The sequence below is a fragment of the Ammospiza caudacuta genome, chromosome 6, assembly GCF_027887145.1.
Source record: "Ammospiza caudacuta isolate bAmmCau1 chromosome 6, bAmmCau1.pri, whole genome shotgun sequence".
NCBI lineage: Eukaryota > Metazoa > Chordata > Aves > Passeriformes > Passerellidae > Ammospiza > Ammospiza caudacuta.
In genome coordinates, this window is record NC_080598.1 from 14345206 (window position 1) to 14364290 (window position 19085).

Below are 19085 nucleotides of genomic sequence, written 5' to 3' on the forward strand. Positions count from 1 at the left end.
ATGTTTGTATATCCAGCTCTTACTCTGAAGTGTTGAGAGATCTTTGTACATTGCTTTTGTGGGGTTTTTTTTTTGGATTGAAGGTAATGAAATAGATGACATGTCTTTGACCTTTCCCTTTTTCCCTGGTTTTGCTTTTTATCTCCCTGGTTTTGAAGGGTAAGTTATCTGAATCAGTTGGTGCATGGAGAGCAGGGGATGTCAGTTGTGTGCCTGGCAGCCTGGAGGGGGCTGTTTCACAGCCCTGCTATTCCATGTGACACTTGATGGCAACTTCTGTGACTCGGAGGTGCTGCTTAGCTGTGGTTTACAAATGAAGAGCGCCAGTCTGTGAGCTCTCCCATAACCTGCAGTTCCAGAAAATGTTGTCTGGATCCTGGGAGAACTGATCTCTCTGTTCCCTCTGCCTCATTTTGTTCTGGTATTGTGGTATGTTTTTCTTTCCTGTATCCGGTGCTCATCCGCTTAAGTCACTTTTCTTGTGCTTCACTGTTTGATTTTAATTTTCTTTAGAAAAACGGATATAGGAATGTTTTTAAAATGTGTCAGTTGTTCCATGGTAATACAAATTACATATTTTCTGTTTTCATTATGAAGTGATGAGAATTCAGAATTTTGATAATGTAGTATGTTGCAGTAATTTCTTGGGGAAGGCTACAAACATTTTGAGTAGGCTCTTGTGTCAACCAATCTTTGTTTGCTGTAATGGATTCCTTTCCATATCTTCAGGGAACAGAAAGTAAAACTAGGTAATTAAAAATCACTGCACAGTAACAAGTAAGTCAATGTACTTGTGTGGTTTTCTCGTGAAAAATCCCTTCCCAGGTGAAGGACTTGGCATTTGCTTTGTTGAACTTGATGAGAACTTCTTTATGTGTAAATTGATTCTGGTCACTTTTTAAACATCACCTCCTAAAGGGCAATGAAGCAGCAATTCCCAAATGTCACAAGTCAAGCAGATGAGGCAGAAAACTGGCTTGGCTGAGCAGGATCTTCTCTTGGAAATAAGGCAGAAAAAGGAAGGTGTGCAGAGTGGAAGCAAGGCCAGGTGACCTGGCAAGAATACAGCAGTGCTGCTTGCCACTGGAGGGAGGAAATTCTTGTGGCCAAAGCTCAGCTGGAGTTGAAGCTGGCCAGAGCTGTGGGGGACAATTAGAAGAGTTTTTTAAATACATTAACAGCAATAGGAAAAATAACTGGCCCATTACAGGATGAGGAGGATCACTGCAAACAGGGCCAGGGACAAGGCAAAAGTGTTTAATGCATTCTTTGTCTTTGTCTGCAACCAGGATGATGGACCAGGGGAGGATGGTGAAGGCTCTGAAGGGGAAGCTGCATCAGGAGTGGCTGAGGTCACTTGGGCTGTTCGGCCTGGAGGAGACTGAGGGGAGACCTCAAAATTCCTCCTTAGGGGAAGAGGAGGGGCAGGCACTGATCTCTACTCTTTGGTGACCTGTGACAGGACCTGAGGGAATGGCCTGAAGTTGATTCAGGAGAGGTTTAGGTTGGGTATCAGGAAAAGGTTCTTCCCCAGAGGGTGCTTGGGTGCTGGGACTGGGCATTGGTCACAGCACCAGACTGACAGAGCTCAGGAGTGCTTGGACAATGCCCTCAGGCACACGTGGGACTCCCAGGGGTGTCCTGTGCAGGGCCAGGAGCTCGACTCCATGATCCTTGTGGGTCCCTTCCAGCTCAGAATATTCTGTGATTCTGTGATGTATTTGAGAATTGAGCTCAATGAAAAATAGATTAACATGTAGTTCTGGCTCTGCGTGAAGAATTCTTTTCGTTTTGGGTGAAATGTAGCTTTCAAAATGAAGTGCAGTGACTTTCGGACCATTGCAGAAGTGTGTAGGCCTGTATTTATGACTTGAGCTCTACACCAGTGTTTTCAAGCTGTAGCAGCTGAGATTTTTAAGGACATAGTATCCTGAGTACCTGGGGGGTAGGAAATACTCTTTTGTGAAGAACAGTCTGTTGGTTTCTATTTTGGTACAAATCTGTGCATAATCAAAAAACCATTCTGGCAATCTACTCTGAGTTCATCTGTGTGGGCCAAAACCATTTGATAAAGTATCTACAGCCTGCTGCACCTTCTTGTAAGAAAATGAAGGCGTTTCTTAGGTCGCATGGTGTTGACTAGGAAAAACAGAAATAGCAGGACATTTTTGTGATGTTTTACAGGGTCCTTGAATCCCTAATTACTCTGAAAGATTCCTTCTTTTCTGTGCTGCTGGAAGTTGTGCGTAGGACACTGTTCTTTGCTGTTCAAGTGTCGTAGGTCAACACATGTTTCCTGGTATGCAACTGTTGAAAAGGGGGGTGTTTGCTTGTTTTTTGGTTATTTTTTTTTTCTAATGTAACCCATACACACATTGTCAAAACTCATCTATTATTCTTTTAATGTTTGTCCAGTACTACACAGTTATTTTCAAATTTTCACTTAATTTGTTTGGAGTTTGCAGCGAATACTTTTCGTATTATTTTTCTTTCGTACGATCTGTTTCATATTTGGGAGACTCAGGAATGTAGGAAACATTGATGCACCAGGAAGTGCTGCCTGCACTGGGGTATTTCTGCTCATCTTGTATCATTTCTCCTGAGACAAATGAATGACTGTGCTAATATTTGTAGGCAGCTCTGCATCCTTGCTGCTCAGACAGGACCATCATGTCTGAGATGTTGTCATCGTCGGCGCTTACGCCGTGCTCGCCGTCCTACTGTCTGTGTTCAGACTTCCAGCCTTCCATAAACCAAATTTTAGTTTTACTAGCTTGAATTTTAGTGTTACTCTGAGTGTATTGCTAAGCTGTATGTTATGATTTCTCTATTGAAGTGTTACCAGCCATTTTCTGTTGTTTAAAGCAAAGGCTTCAGACTTTTTGTGGCACCGTAGATGTCCATGTTGAACTCCTTGATGCATTTTAGACCTCAGGTTTCAGTCTCTTTTCAAGCCAGACCATAGCAGCAGTGATTTGCTTGGCTCTGGGTAACTTCAGACAGTTTCAGAGTCTTCTAAAGATGGCTTATGCCAATATATTAATATTTTATTTTAGATGAGGAGAACAATAGAAGAGCCAAAAGTAGTTCAGTGTTTTACTGATCTAGTGTAGTATTTATTTTTAGTAGTTCAGAAAAATCCCAAACTTTTTCAGGTGATTTTTGTGTTGCCTGTATCATGAAGGAATAAGTAGTCATTCTTTTAAAAGAACATGCTGTCCTTTTGGATAGCTGTATTGCACAAGTGATGTCCAAGGCAAAAGAGTGGGTTTTTTTTCTTGTTTTACTTTTTATTTTTCCTGCAGATGGCTTCCTCTTGGGTATAATTTGGAATAAAATTCAGTACTGTTAAGTGTTTTGGCTCTTTATTTTATTCAAAGTATGTAAGACATTACAGATGCCTTGAAATATTTCTATTTCCTCTGTATGCTTGTGGGACAATAGAAGGGAACCCCCCATGGTCGACTGGTGTTTCTATTTTTATATAGAAGAGTACCACTAACATTTGATTAATTTGGGGAAGGAAACATGTTAGTTATTTAATTTTTTTCAATGAGATCATGATATTTACAATGTAATTTTCCATGTATTAATTCCTACTCTTCAATAGCCTCTTCTATTGTGTAGTAATTATTTGGTAATAATTTGACAGGCAGAATAATAACAATAATGTATTTTCCCCACCTCTTGTGCAATTTAGATGATAAAAATGTAGTTTATGTTTCTGCTCCCTGTATTTTATGAGAGGATCTGTAATTGTTGATGTTCAGTAATGTTTACTTTCAAAGAACAATAAGGGCAGCCCAGGTCCCTTTGGATATAAGGGACTGGAATTCTCCCACCAGTAAAGAGGTAAAGAGAAGGCCCTTTCTGGGCATCCTGACCCTGCAGAGGGCACTTTGATGCAGCTGAAGTGCAGTGCTTATATTTTGTCTGCACTTGTTAACCTACTTGGGACAGAGGGGGAAATGCATGGTTTTTCTGAGCAGTGAAGTTACCAGCTTACATTTTTCAATTCTCTTCACATGGCATTGTTTTAATTAATTACCAATAAGTGGCATTTATAAGCAGTAAACCCTTTTGCAAGTATAATTTGCAAGTATAATTTGACCAATTATTTTGCATTAAATTATGAAGACAAGATAGAATTATCTAATCCCTACCAATCCATTTGAAAAATATTTATTCCTTCAAATACAATCCTACTCAAATCTTTCCAAGAACTAAATTTTATGGTATGAAATGATATAATGTTTTGGATATGTTGCACACAAGCAATGAAGTTTGCTGTCCTTTTAAAACATTTCAGTTTATTTTTAAAAACTTCCACCCCCCCTCTTTTTGGCTTCATGGAGGAGACCATATGTGATACATCAGCTTATTTAGTCTGACCAGGGTCTATTAATTAGCACCACTGATTTGTGATACAATGTCCAACAATTCTAGTTATTCCAGCTAGTTTCAGTCCTGTCCAATTTGATAGTGTTCTTGAGATTAGGAGGAAACCAGAGCATCTCCTGAGCTTAGGGGAATTGATTACACTGATGATGCTAACATGCCATATGCTACAAAGGAAAACAAACAAGTTAAATAAATCCCTGAATCCCTCTCAGCTTGATTTGGTAGAAAATTCCATCTCAGCCCTTGATTTGGCATGTAGTTTATAGTCACATAAGCGAGACAGGCCAGCCAGAGCTCTCTGGGTACCTGCCAGCCCCACGAAGTGCTGGATGGCTGCCACTGGCTCTCCTGCAAAAACTCCCATGTCCAATTAGGTATCCAGGTGGAAGTGCTGTCTAAATCTCTCTGCTTGAGTGGCTGAAGCTCTGAAGTATGAGATCTGATTATAGCTGTGTAATCATGGAAAGCTGCAAGTGTTACGAGCACATCCAGCCCCTGAAGTTTCAGAGGTTTCATGTACACATTTCCAGGTCCCTCACGGGTCTGAGCTGACTTGTGCTGACACACATGGACAAAAGAATTTCTTCCAAAAGCTGTTCAGTTTTACTTGAAAGACTCCAGCTCCAGCTGAGGAGAGCACAATGCTTACTGTGATAACCTGACTTTATTTTCCATCCCCTTCACTGACTAGAGTATGAGTATTTAGAGATTTGAAATTTTATGATAATGAATTCTGAACACTAATCTGAAATCCTCTTACTAGCAAACACCTTATCTGCAAATACCCACTCTATAATGTGTTTCTCAGCTCTCTGCAGTGAACTCCAAAAGCTGAGCTCTTTTAAACTCATGCTATGACACTTGTTTTCCAGCACAAGTGTTGGGGCTTTTTTTTGTCTTACTTGGAAAATTCTCTTTGTATTCTCTACACCATGTTCCAAAGTGATTTTTTTGGCAGGTCTGTGCCTGCCCAATTAGGACACATGGGACAGGATGAGACTTTTTGGCTGGGAGCAGGGCTGGGTATTAGATAATGCTTCTTCAGTAGAGGTGCCTTCACTGATGTGTGTCACTGGTAACAAAGATGGGTTATCTTTTCCAGTCCCTCAGCAGGCTTGTCTTTAATCTATGGAATGTGTTTTTAAAACAGTAATTGCCACAAAGCATCAAATCACTTTAAAGAAAGAAAAAAATTCAGGTATACTTATGTGATTATGATTGTATTTGTTAGCTGCATTGTATTGCTATTACCCTACCCTGAAAAACCATTTTAATGCCTTGTTTTTTACAGAAACATATTAGTCATCATTCTGTTTGTATCTTGATTTTGGCTCTGATGCTGCTTTAAATTACCTTCTGCTAATTTACAGAGTTGACTGTTGTGCTGAACTAGTCAGTAATTTCCTATGGACATTCTTTTTTACCTCCTTAATGCATAAAAATTATGCCTTTGGTATCTGGGCCTCTGGGAATTCCTCCTTTTGGAATAGTGAGTTTAGTGATGAAGAACTCCTCAGTTCTTTTCTGCTGCATGCAAGTTGCTTGAGCCAGTTTGCTTGACAATACTGACTTTTATCAGAAGTGCTCACATTCTCTATTTTTTTTTTGTTGTTCCAGTAACGTCTTACATCAGAAGTCTGCTCCCCATAAAAAGTTGTGATGCTCTGTTTTAATTGCCATATAGTGGAGATCAGAGCACATGTGTGTTTGGGTACCAGTTGTTGGTTTCTCTGGGTCTGCACTGAGGGCACTTGAGACAGTAGCTCATGTTTGGACTCAGGTTTATTATTTCTTATCACTAAAACAGTCTCACCACCATGAGTTCGGCAGCTTTTCATTAGAAGGCGCAAAATGGCCAACAATCTCTTGTTACAAGGTCTTTTAAGGCTAAACTATCCAATTAAGAACTGACGCCTGGATTATTTTCCCTTTTAACCCAATAACTGATCCCAGAGAGCTGCAATGCAGACTTTTCTGCCCAATTACAAAATGCCACCCAAACCCATGAAGAAGAAACCCAGGTTGCCATCCTGTGCCCTCCATCTTGCTTCCATCCACAACATGCTAAAAATCCCAAAAGCTGAATTTCTCACCAAGTGCTACACCTCCACTGCTCTCTATAATCTATTTCACACTTTTATGGATTCTAGTCTATCTTGAAGTCTAGGAAGCTTTCTCCATGAATGAGGGTCTAAGTCAGTGCTTCCCTGGGGGTCAGGGCACCCCAGAACAGACAGGGAAATATTCCCAGTGCCCTGGGTTTCCACACATGCAAGCTGCAGTCCCGTGGTGATTGTGCAAAGCTCCAGTTTTACGTCTTGTCCAAACGTGGAGTGCACTGGAGAGCTGCCAGAAGGGAGGAAAAGTGGCTGCCATGAATAGATAGGGACTTAGAAGCACAAACTTCCTCAGTGCCAAACCTCTCTCAAGCTTCATTCTGATGAGTTTTTGAATCTTGTGCTGCAGAAACTGCTAAATTCAGCAAGCCTACCTGGAGGAAATATTCTCTTGCTCCAAGTAGCTGTTTCCTGCCATGCCAGCTGTGCACATGGAAGCATCTGCAGTGGCACAAAGGCTTCTTGTTTACACTGGGGCCTTTGGCAGACGCTCTCCTACCACAGCCCTGAGAGATATCCTGTAGTCAGGCCAGCTCTAATGCCCACTCTTGTGTGACAATAATAATTCAGGCCCCAGTGTTGTGGGAAGAGAGGACGAGTATGTCTCATGTTGTTGATCCCAGTTCTCTGCACAGGAAACTGAAACTCAGTGGAAAGCACCAAACTTTTCAGCTGTCTTTTCATGCTACGTATTTGACTGTGTTCCTGGTGAGAATGCTGACAGGAAATACATTCCATATTTTTCTTAATTGGAAGCTGTGGAAATGTAGAATTCAGTAGTAGCAACCAGTGTACAGAACTTCATTGGTGGAGTATGTTCATATTGCAATCCAGTTGTTTGGTATTTTTTATTTTAGCTCCCAGCCCAGTCTTTCACTTATTTAAGATGTTTCTTGGTGGGATTTTTAGTCACATTTAATTTTTCTATGTTTATGCATTTTTCTGTTCCTTTGTAGAAACTCACACCTGCAAAAGGGGAAATCAATTGTGACCTTAAGTGGGAAACAATAATATGAGTCATGTAAGAAGTATTGTTAAATTCCCAAAATACCAGACCAGCAATGTACTCCCTTTCTATAGTTTCCTTTGTTTATTTTTAATTTAACTTTTCCTGGCTGAGTCAAGCTTTTGGTGCAGGGAGCTGCTGTAGCTCTGTGTGTCCTTTGCATGTCTGTGGATGTGAGGCTGATGGAGCAGTGTCAGGTGTGCTGCTGCTGGAATGGCTGCGTGTGACAAGGGGGAGGTTTTAGGAGTGCCCTCCCTTCAGACCTTCCAGCCCTGACATGGCTACAGGGCTCCTGCTGGCCTAGGCCAGTGCTGAACCTTTTAAACTTCCCCAGCTGCATCATGAAGGGATAGATTTCCAAAAGAAATTGGTTATCACTTTGCACTGAGCACTTTTTTTTAGGGAATTTTAGGTATGTGTTACCCTTTTTGTGGTTTGCTCCACAAGTGTATGTTCCAGTTGAATTTCTGCTATTTTAAAAGCAAATTCTGACATCAAATGAATTTGCCTGTTTCAAGACTTCCTGTTCTGTATTCTGTCCTCTTGAGGCTGTTGGCATCTCTTTTGAATCTCTTAAGTCTATTTTGCTGCAGCAGTCCCAGGCCTTTCGGTGGTTGGGTCTCTATCAGGTCACATCAATGTTCTCTCCAGTGTACACTGCAGTGCCATGTGCTTACACACACTGCCCCCAACTCCCACGTGCTTTTTTCTGAGTGTGGAGACTTGAACACATCTCTGGCACATTATTCTGAGGAGTTTTAAGATGATGGATACAAAAATCCTAACATCTATTAGCACAAAGCTGCTTTTTTACAATTGCTAGAGAGCAGCAGACTATCTCGAAACTGTAGCATGATATTATCAGTGTGGTTTAATGTCTGATTGTGCAGGTGTGACTGGTAAAAATGAGATAATGAGGACTTTGTGTATTATGGTAGTATTTTATAGAACATTGACCTGGAGTAGTATTAATCATTAACATAAATAAAACTTTATGTTCCTGTAAATTGCTTACTGGGTGCCAGTTGTAATTGTTGAGTGATGTATGCTAATTACCCTGCTTTATTGCTATTTTTTCTTTCTTGGACATTCAACCAATGCAGTAATTGCACATGCTGTTGTGTTTCAAAGCTAGTTTATGGTTTATCTAGCAAATGAATTAGGCAGTCACTGAAGACTGGGAAATGTTTATGGCTGCTGTTATAACGGGGCTGCTGCTGCCAAAAGAGAAAAAGAAAGAGGAAAGGAGAGAGAGAAGAGGAGCAAAAGGAGTGCAATAGGCAAGGTTAATATTTCGTGCTTCACTGATAATTGTGCATAAAATGCTCAATTATGTTTTTAAATAGAAACTGTATTTCTAGGCTTGTCTACTTCAGATGACTACTGATCTTTTAAAAGGTCAGGGGTCATTACAATAGGAATAAAACCAAACCTCAAAACAAAAAAGCAAGCAAAAACCCCTTCCCAAATGAATTAACCATTAGTATAATGTCACAATGCATTTTCAAAACCACTCCTGAAAAATGGTTGTGGAAAAGGTTAAGAGGGACACAGATGCTTCTTTATGTACTTTGTGATGAGAATTAAAACACAGGCATTGAATACAAGGAATCAGTTTCTTTGATAGTATTATCTTTTTATAGTCCTTCTTTAAGTATTCTTAATATCAGAAATTCTCCTTTCATACTGTCGTTTTTGTCTATAACAAACACAGTGCACACTAGAACTGTATTATTCTGTATTCACTGAACTGTGACTGAAGTATAAATTGCTAAAGTCATGTCTTACTTGGATTTATTGCTGTGTTGTAGTTGTCTTTTCTGCTTTCATGTTGAACAATTAATTTCCAGACTTCTCTTATTCCTTTGACCTGTGGTACCATGAGCAGCAGTTATTGCTGACCAGCAAGGATTGCTTTGTAAAAGCAATTCTGAAGGCAGGCCCTGGGTTCCTGAATTTTGGGTGCAAGACCCAAGTTTAAATTTATGACTTCTTAACTGTTTGATGAAGTTTAAAATGTATGGTTTTTTTTTTTTTTAAAAGTACCTGAAATTCTCTGGTGTAATGTATATGCTTCAGATACTCAATGTATGGATATTTGGGTTTCCATACTGATGTACATCTGAGAATTCCTGGTGGTTGTCCACAGCTATCTGAGATAGCCCAGAGCAGTGTTGGGTTTTGCTCTGGGTGGGTGAGGTAAGGAAAGATTCTGGGTCCAAGGGTCTCAGAGTTTTTAAATTTCCGTAAGATTATCTTGGTAACACTTGGCTGAAATCAACAGGATGGACCACTGTTTAAATAGGTTAAAAAAAGGAAAAAAAGTTGCACAAGCCTGCCAATTCCACATTCTTACTAAATTTCATTAGAATGGAGATGTTGGAAGATTTTTTTGTGAAGAAAAACCCATTCAATGCCATTATTAATCCTGTACTATTTCTGAAATAAAGGCATTAGCTGGCAGTACTTACTCATCAATCACCATTTCTGTAGACTAGCCTGGTTTTGTTCAGAAATGGTCAGAAGAGTATTTGACAGCTTTTTGTTGTCGTTGTTTTAAATAAGCCACTGGAATGGCAATACTAAGTGTTCTGAAAACACAAGAAGGAGCTGTTTTCCCAGTGGGTGCAGTTTTCTTTCTACAAGCCAGTTCAGTTTGTTTTATTTTTTCAGAAGATAAACTAGGAGTACAGTTGCTGCACAAGTGCTGTTCTCCAATTTGAGTTTTCATTATAGCAGCTCATTGAGGAAAGGTGTTTAAATGACACAATGTTATGTTATGAGGTTTTAAAAAGGCAAAGCAATGAACTTGAAACTGATTTTTTTTCCAAGTGCATGTGTAGATGTGCACCCAGAATTATATATTTACTGGTGTATTGGGAAGATTAACTGATGAATTTCAGAAAAATACTTTTCTGTCTTTGACTTTGGAGGATGAATTGACTGTTTTTAATTGAGATGTTCCTGCATATTTTAGGTTTTCTTGCTTTGTGGAACTTTGCTGCAGGGTCTCTGTGACAAGCTAGGGCTGGTTATTGAGCATCACTTTAATGTGCAGCTCCAATGAGAGAATTCCCGGTCTGCCCCTTTATGCAGGATTAGTGCCACTGAGAGATCTTCCAGCAACTTTCAGCCTTAGGAAGATCAAGGATGTGGTTGTGGATCTTTCCTCTGAAAGGAAATGTTGCTTAATGTCTGTTTTTATGTGGCTTTAAGGGTTTGAGTGAGGAGCTGAGGTGGAAATGTCCTCAGCACCTGGGCAGAGAGGGAAGGATTATTCACCTGTAATACATATCATTCACAGCAGCACAGCTCACAGGTGACTCCAGGTGATTATGTAAAGGTTTCTCTTGGAGAATGCTGCATTTCAGTTCCTTCCAAGGTAGAAATTTTAAAAAGGCCTTTATTTTTTATTTCTTTAGAGTTTTAGGATTAAAAGCTGTTGCTTTGTTTGTGAGTTTAATTGTTTACAGTTGATCACCAGAACATTATGCAACACTGCAAATGGGCTTTTACCTGGACATAATTTGGATTGTATCTTAAGTGCCCTGGCTTTATTTTAGACCAGGATAAGGACAAATACATGGTTTCTTGGATACAAGGTATTGAAAGGCAGGAAGCTGTTACAAAATTCAGTCTATACTTTGTGTTCTGTTTACATCCAGAGATATCCAAAAGCTCCGGGCGTTTCTTCATATTTACAGCTTCATAACATTGCTTTTTTCATCATGCCAGTGAACATTGTAATTGTTTTGTTTTAAGTAGAGGTATGCATCTGAGAGAGAAAATTCCCTTTGCCAAAATTCCATACATAAGTGAACAGAGAAATGGTGAAATACTCAGCAGCTGGTGCTAGGTCATGCAAGTCCAGATGGAACAAACTTCCTTCACATAATGTCCAGAACATGGTTCTTTATTTTTAGGGAGGTTTGCAGGAAGGATGATGATGATACATGTTAAAAACAAAGCACAGTTACTTGAATAATAAGAGCCTACAGAAGCAGGCTTAATGAAGTGAATCTTTGTGCCCAGAGTGGTTCAAGGGAGAATTCAATGTTTGGTGAAAGAGTTGAATTAGAAAGGAAAGTGGATATCTCTGTCAGATGTTTTAAATTTTAAAATAATTTTGGGACCTTTTAATTCAAGTTTTGTCAATAAATCTCAAGTGCTTTCTATTTTATGTGCATCCTAGATAGCTTTGGATTTTATTTGATGAGGAACAAGTGCACAAATATATTTTGAAGAAAAAAATACATTGTGAGATGTCTTAAATATAATTATTCAAGTGCAGGATTCTGTCACAGAATCTGTCTACTGCTCTGTGTAAACCCTTCCCAAAATACTTTCCAAGGATGACTTGCAAAGAATATTTCATGTTGTAAACTTTCTGAACAAGCTTTTTTTCCCTTTCTCCCTCGGTCATGCCATCAGAGGTGGTGGATTTGTGATGGAAAGCTGAGCAGCTCATTGATACAGCAGACAATGTAAAGTGCAGAGGGAGCAGTCTGTGGCTGCACAGACCCAGCTGGAACATTGGTTTGGGTTTTTGTTGTGGACTGGTTGTGCTCAGGCTGCAAGGCCAGAAGAAAATGATGAATTTCTAATTCAGTTCAGTTCAGCAGCTGGGTCATTTCTGATCAAATTTCTGACATATGGATATTATGGTTTTGCATGGTAAGGATACAAAGGACTGAAATTTTTCTTTTATGAAACTTGAACACTTTAGAATTACTGTTCATTATCATGATATTTAATCTTCATATTTATGGTAACCAACAAGCCTTCTTCCTCCAGTGCTTTAATAGAAATTGTGACAATTTCAACTTTTTCTTCAATTTTTCAACATGCTTTAAAGTGCTCCTTGGGGAAGTTGTCATAGCCTCAAACCACTGGGTGTTCAAGCCCATCTTTGGATAAAGTCCAGCATTTCAATGCCCTTTTTCAAGTGAGGGCACTCAGGAGGATCTGTTTCATGACCTGTCCCTTCCCATTCAGGATGTCCCAGGATTCTGGACACCAAAGCTGTGTACAGTATATCTAGGAGATATGCTGATTTATGCAAATGATTTATTTCAAAAGGGAGGGACAAGACAACCAGTAGCAGTACAGCTCTAGCTCTAGGTTAGAGAGAGGGAACAAATCTGTGAATCAAGCAAGGATGATGTGTTTAGCTTATAAAAATCAGAAGTAAGAAATGTCACTTTTAAACTGATTAATCATGTCTAGACTTTAGCAAGAAGGCTTGTGGTGATGACATACAAATTTTTTGAAGGTAACAAACCCAGTTACACTGGTTTAAAACGCCATGCGTCATTTTAAAATCTGTCTGGTTTCTTTTTTAGTCTGAAGGCATTTGTGGGAAGAACTGAGAGAAAGTTCTTTGCTTCAGTGGGCACCTGCAGTTTCAGACAATGTGTAAAGTGTAATTTCAGCACCTGCAGTGTAAGATGTGTTGCATATTGTTCAGTGCAATTTCTGCATATCTGCAGCAAATGTTAGAAGGCAATCAGTTCTAACATGGAGTCTGTTGGAAGCACTCGCCCAGCATTAAGGGTTTGTTCTTACAGATTGTGAGTTGGACATTCTGCGTCATTCTTATTTTCACTGCCTTTGATAGGAGTTGTAGTCTGTTTCCAAGAATTCTGGCAAATAAGTGAAACAATATGGAAGGGTGTTGGTTTTTAAACTGTTGGGGTTTTTCTTGTTTACTGGAGAAGCCACATGACCTTTGGCTTATATTCACAATGATGCTTTTGTCTGTTTTGGTGAAGCATCTGGTTTGGTATGGAAACATTTTCTTCTTCTTAGTAGCCAGAGAGTGCTGGTAATCATCCTGGAGGGTAACTTGTATTTATACTGGTTTGGAAAGTTCTTCTCAATGTTGCTTGCATTTCAAATATTGCGCTAATATTTATTACCTTATTTTAAGGAAACTGAGAAACAGTCATTGTTTAATCTCGTGGGGGAGCCTGTTGTCTTTATCCTCCATCTCTTTATTTATAAATTCCTTGTAGTTTATTTGAAAACACAGACTCTCTGTGTAGCCAGTGGATGTACTCTACTTCAGCTGTTTTCCTCAACAATCACTAATTGTTGTTTTCTAGTAAAATGGTTAAATGTAGAATGCATGTTTTGATGCCTGATGAAGGCTGACCTAGGACAGAGGCTAGATGGACTTAAAGAATAAAGTAGGGATTTATTATGAGGCCTCAATGGATCCACCTTGGGCAGCACAAGAGCCCAGCCAGGGCTACACCCAAGATGAACCAAAATGGTCACAAAATGCACAGCCGGTCACGGGGTCTCTCACTTTTATAAGTTCTGGTCCATTTGCATTGGAGTTAATTGTCCAATTACAGCTTTAGACCATGAAGTCCCATCCTTCTTGTTTTTCTCTCTTCAGTCCACTGTGGTTTATGCCCTTGGGTCTGAAATTTGGATCATTTGTCCTTGGTCCCCAGCTAGAGCAGGAATTGTTTTGTCTCCCTACTCTGTGAAGAGAGCTCACCATCCCCTAATATGAACTACACAGCAAAGTAGTACAGAACCTGAAAAACATAAAAGCTAGAGCCTGAGGCATCATTTTGTGCACCAGATCACTTTGAAATAGGGGAGAACTCTCACCTGTGATATGAGTAGGTTTTAGACATGCATAGATTGAGAGGTTGCTATTGACAGCAGCCTGCCCATATCCAAAGTCTCCGCTGGTAGTTCGAAGTGTAGCTGTAGGGTTTCCCTTTGCATTTCCCAGTTTACAGGGCAGATGTTGGAATAGATTTTATGCAGCAGACCTGCTAATAATGTATTTTCCCAAAAAAGAATTGTTTTCAAACAATACCAAATCGCTTCTGTGCCTTTAGTAGGGCAGGGCTTGGAATAGGCAGAGTGGGGCTTTGTCCAGGAATTCCATACTCTCAAAAATCTGAGATTGTTGTTTCCAGGTGTGAGATGGGCATCACCTGTGAAGCTGAAAGGCAGTGGCACCAGCAAGGAGCTCCTGTCAGAACTGGGAGACTGGGCAGATCTGGAGGAGTGTTTGGATCTTACAAAGCCTGAGCTTCATGAACGGCCTTAATTTGACCGACCTTGTAGGAATAATTTGGTTTTAATGGCATATCATGGAAAAGCTTTATTTATTATTAGGCTCTTGCTGCATTCTTTGCATTTTGGCTCATATTTGTTGAGCAAATAGCAGATCACAGTTTTGGGGGTTATCTTGTTGAACTGTGGATTCCAGGCTTCATTTATTACACAGACACCCCTCAAACTCTGCAATTCATGGAGAACTCTTAATGATTTTTTATTGTCAAACTTTTTAATGATGTTTTTGTTATAATGTCTGTATATATTGGCCATATTACATTATCTTTATAGCAGTCCTGCAAGATTAATAGCAGTATCTTCTTATTTTTAACTGACATGGGATGAAAAACAAAAGGAGATTAAGCCAGTATTATCAAAATCGTGGACTAATACTGGATGCTTAACTTGGAATGACTAGGATGTCTTTCACAGAGTACTTTTTGATGTCCAGAGCAGTTATTCTCAGATGTAGAAGGGAGCACTTAGCACTTCTAAGGATGCAGACTCACAAGTGTTAAGCCGACTATCTAGAATTTGAAGAATGTAACATGAGAAAACTTTGGTTTTGAAGATTTTCCCAGGATCATAAAAGAAACTGCATATCAGAGGCAGAGTTTTAACTGGTGTTCACCTAAGACTACCCAGGTTTTATGGTAGAGGTTCTAAAGATGAATCTGTAGAAAGTGTTTGTTTACAACTTACTCTTCATGCTCTTTCAGTCTTTTAACATCTGTCTAGAGGAATGAAGTAATTCTGGAAACTTGAGATTTTGTCCTATCTGTTTGGTTCCTTTGGTATCTGCATTGTTTAACAATTCTAGGAATTTATTGTGGGTTTTTATTATTGTTACTACTCCTAATACATACAGGGGTTATTGCTTTTTTGTCTAAATTTTAGGTTTATAATTTTGCTATTAGAAATGCACTTGTGATTTTTTTGTGGATGTGATCCTAGCCTTCAGTAAAAGAAAGGAGGGATAAAGGCCATCCCAGGTATCTTCAGCAAACTGATGCCTGAATTTCAGCACACTCTTGCATTAGGGACTATTCATTTAAAAAAGAAAAAAACCCTCACAATTTCCACTTTGCTGTTGAGCTGTAGTTCTGTTTGTTCATGCTGCTTGTGTGTGTAAAATTTCAAATGTTTACAATGAAGTTTACAGAAGTAATCAATAAATAGGTGAAAAATATTTTTCTGTAGTATTCTTTTTAGGAATGAGTATTGAGCTCACTTCCCATTTTGCAAGTAGGTGCAAGGGATATATATCTATGTTTGATTAGATAAATTATTAGTGAAATAAGTGAAGAAATTAAAAATGTAGAGTTGTTTTGAGACACAAGAATTTTAGCTTCAGATTCTAACCTTTTATCCAAATGAAATCTGCTTCATGTGTCAATTTATTCCTGTTATTTCCTGTTCAACACCACAAAGATGCTCTTAAATGCTGACTGTATTTAAAGGAATACATTTTCTTTTTATAGTGTTTATTCTCTCCCTAATGTTTATAGAGCTAAATTTTTCTCAGTCTTACCAAGTTCAAGACATATTGGGTTTTCCCCATTTTCTTCAAATTTTGCAACCCTGCATATGTTCACTTTAAACGAAATGATCCTTGATGATGCAGAAATATTTTTCATATTTCTGACAACAGCAAGTGTCCCTGCTCACCTGTGTGTGTCTGCTTGCTCCCTTAGTTTTGCCAGCCTGGAGGATGGCAGCTCTCCAAGGAGAGGAAGCAGCCAACGTTCTTCGTGGTGGTTCTGACGGACATCGACTCGGAGAGACACTACTGCTCCTGCCTGACTTTCTATGAAGCAGAGATCAACCTGCAGGTAAGACATTTACAGCAAGGAACAGAAATGCAGGAAGAAGTGCCTATAAACTATGGATCTGTGTCATAGACAGCAACTTGAGAAAATATTTTGGTGTTCCTGCTAAGGGTGCATTTCTCTGTCCTATAGAATTCCATGTGTTCTTGCAAAAGGTGAGCTCGACGCAGTTTTTTGTGTGTTTGGAGTTTTCATCTGCTATGAAACCAAAAAAAAAACCCAGTCAAAACTACGTCATAGAATTTCCTTTTCTCCACCACATTTTTCTTTAAAAATGGGATAAGCAATATGGTGTTGGTTTCATTTCCTTTCGTGTTTGACATAGCATGGATGAGTCTCAGCCTTGTTCTAGGAGAGGGTTTATTAACTTCTGCTCCCTCTGCTGGCCTGCTCTGTCAGAACAGATGTGCACTCCAAAAGGATGCTGGAGCGTGCATCCATATTTCTGTAAGTGCATTTATTGGCAAGATTTTAAAAACTGATGGAATAATTATTCAGTTTTCAGTTGGGTCAGATTGGAGGTGTCAGCTACTTGGCACTGTTTGTTTTTAAACATGTATTTCATTTTTATTTGGCAACCTGTCTTTCAAAAATAGACATTTTGTTTCCCATTTGATGTAAAGTACTTCCCAGAATATCTGCTGTGACTTAATACTTGAAATCTTTAGAATCTAGAACCTAGGGAAAACCTAATCCAATATGTAATTGCAGACTGCCATTGTTATGTTTTGAAATATCTTCTTTCCTACGTGAAAATTAAAAAAATAAGTAAAACCTTGGCACTAAGCATAATGGAATTAGCTGAGATTAAATAAATAGCTGAGTAAAGTAATTACTTGTTCTTTTAGGGAAGAACTGTATCATTATTGATTATTTTAAGAAAATGTTTTTAATAATCCAAGAGCACTATGTTCATTTAATACTGGAGCTGAAAGATTACCCTGTTTGTAGAATAATTGAAAGATGTGTTGTAGTAATAATAATAATGGTGTGTGTTTTCTGGGCACAGTTGGGAGCCAGAGAATAATAGTTATTCTCATTTCTTTAGTGCTGCAGTTTAGTTGGATGTTTTTGTGGACTTTTAGAAGGATTTGAAACCAGAAATGTACCCCAATATTAGATGTACTTTAGTCTTAAGCTTTAGTGTAGATTAGCTGACACATTCCTCTTAAAAATTTCATGTCTGTCATATTTCCTTTATTTTATAAGTAGAGAGTGAAATATTCTATAGTAATTCTTTCCCAGCTGATAAAAATTTACAATGGCTGACTCTTCCTTCACTCTATGTATTTCATAACATAAACTAAATTTAGCAAACTTGTTATTTATTCTGTGGTTTCCAGCAGCTGCTTTTGATTCCCTATCCACATCTTTGAAGTAATGCTCATCACAAAACATCCAGTATTAACTAAAATGTTTTTTTTTTCCCTTACATTGCCTAAGTATTAATACAAAATAACCCAAAGTAAAAAACAATAAAAAACTGAGTGCAGCAGGATGTTGGTTCTCATAATGCCATTCCTGGCTGTGTTGTAAAGAATGCATATTTTTCAGATGAACTTGCTGTGGTGAAATTTATTCTATGACTGCATTGTTTATAGCAAAACTTCCTGTTTCTTTCTGAAACCCAAAGAGAATAATTGAACGTGCCCTGTTCCATGGTCATTAGACAAGAATCCAGCACGTGTACAATCTGTAATGAAACCTGAGCTCGCACAGCATTGGGCTAGGGCACTACTATTGATTTAACCATTCAGATGCATGCTTAATTAAATAATCTATGAAACATCGTGGCCAGGAACTTGAAATGAAATCTAGACAGTGCTTTGCACAGATAAATACAGATCAGTTTTTCTTTAACTGACTGATATAACTTACTGAGGCAAAAGGAAGTTTAAATTTCAGTAAAAAACCCACAAAACCACTTCTTTCCCAGTAGCCTTCACCAGATAGACCTTGCTGATACATGAGGCTGGTCAGAATTCCGCCAGAGCAGCAGATGAGATGTTTGGCTTGGCAGAATCATCTTCACAAAAAAGAATTAAAAAAAGGAATAAACCACTTGGAAGTTTCTGTGGTTAATTAAACTGGGAATTGAAAACAAACTCATTTCTCAGCCTGTGAATGCTCCAAGAGAACCATCAAACGTTTTTGGAACCTTCTGCATAATAATACAAACCCTTTAGACACAGTTGAGTCTGAGAAGACTCAAGGGAGGACTCAAGTCAAGAAGACTTCTGTTGTTTTGGTTCCCTTCATCCCTGCTTCTGTTGTTTGTTGCAGGATAATTTGTAAATAAATGCTACCAGAAGTGTAAGGAGTTTGTACTCACATGGAATACATAAGTGATACCATGATAACCTAGGGTGCAAGATTAATATAGCAGCTGTACAAACTACACAGTCTACAGGAAAAAGTATCCTCCCTGCTATCTCTGGAACTCTTGGATTCAGTGTGGTCTCTTGGCAGTTGCATGCCATAACAAGGTTTCCAGAGGAAAGCACAGGCTCCAGTAATCAATCAGCTGATGGCCTATTTTCAACTTCTTACCCCTGGCCAGAAAATAGAATGCTGTTTTCTTTGGTGGCATCTCTGAATCATCCTTTGGATTGTTGCAGTTCTGACTGACCTAGAATTTATTACCTGCAT

The 19085-nt window shown here is 38.9% G+C and overlaps 1 protein-coding gene across 1 annotated transcript in view; it reads left to right on the forward strand.

Moving 5' to 3' along the window:
- SBF2 (SET binding factor 2) overlaps nucleotides 1-19085 on the forward strand; it is a 230828-nt gene that overhangs the window by 82437 nt on the left and 129306 nt on the right. Inside the window, exon 3 of the mRNA XM_058806404.1 lies at nucleotides 16302-16439. Coding sequence (XP_058662387.1) covers nucleotides 16302-16439 — 138 coding nt within the window. The remainder of the gene's footprint in view (nucleotides 1-16301; nucleotides 16440-19085) is intronic.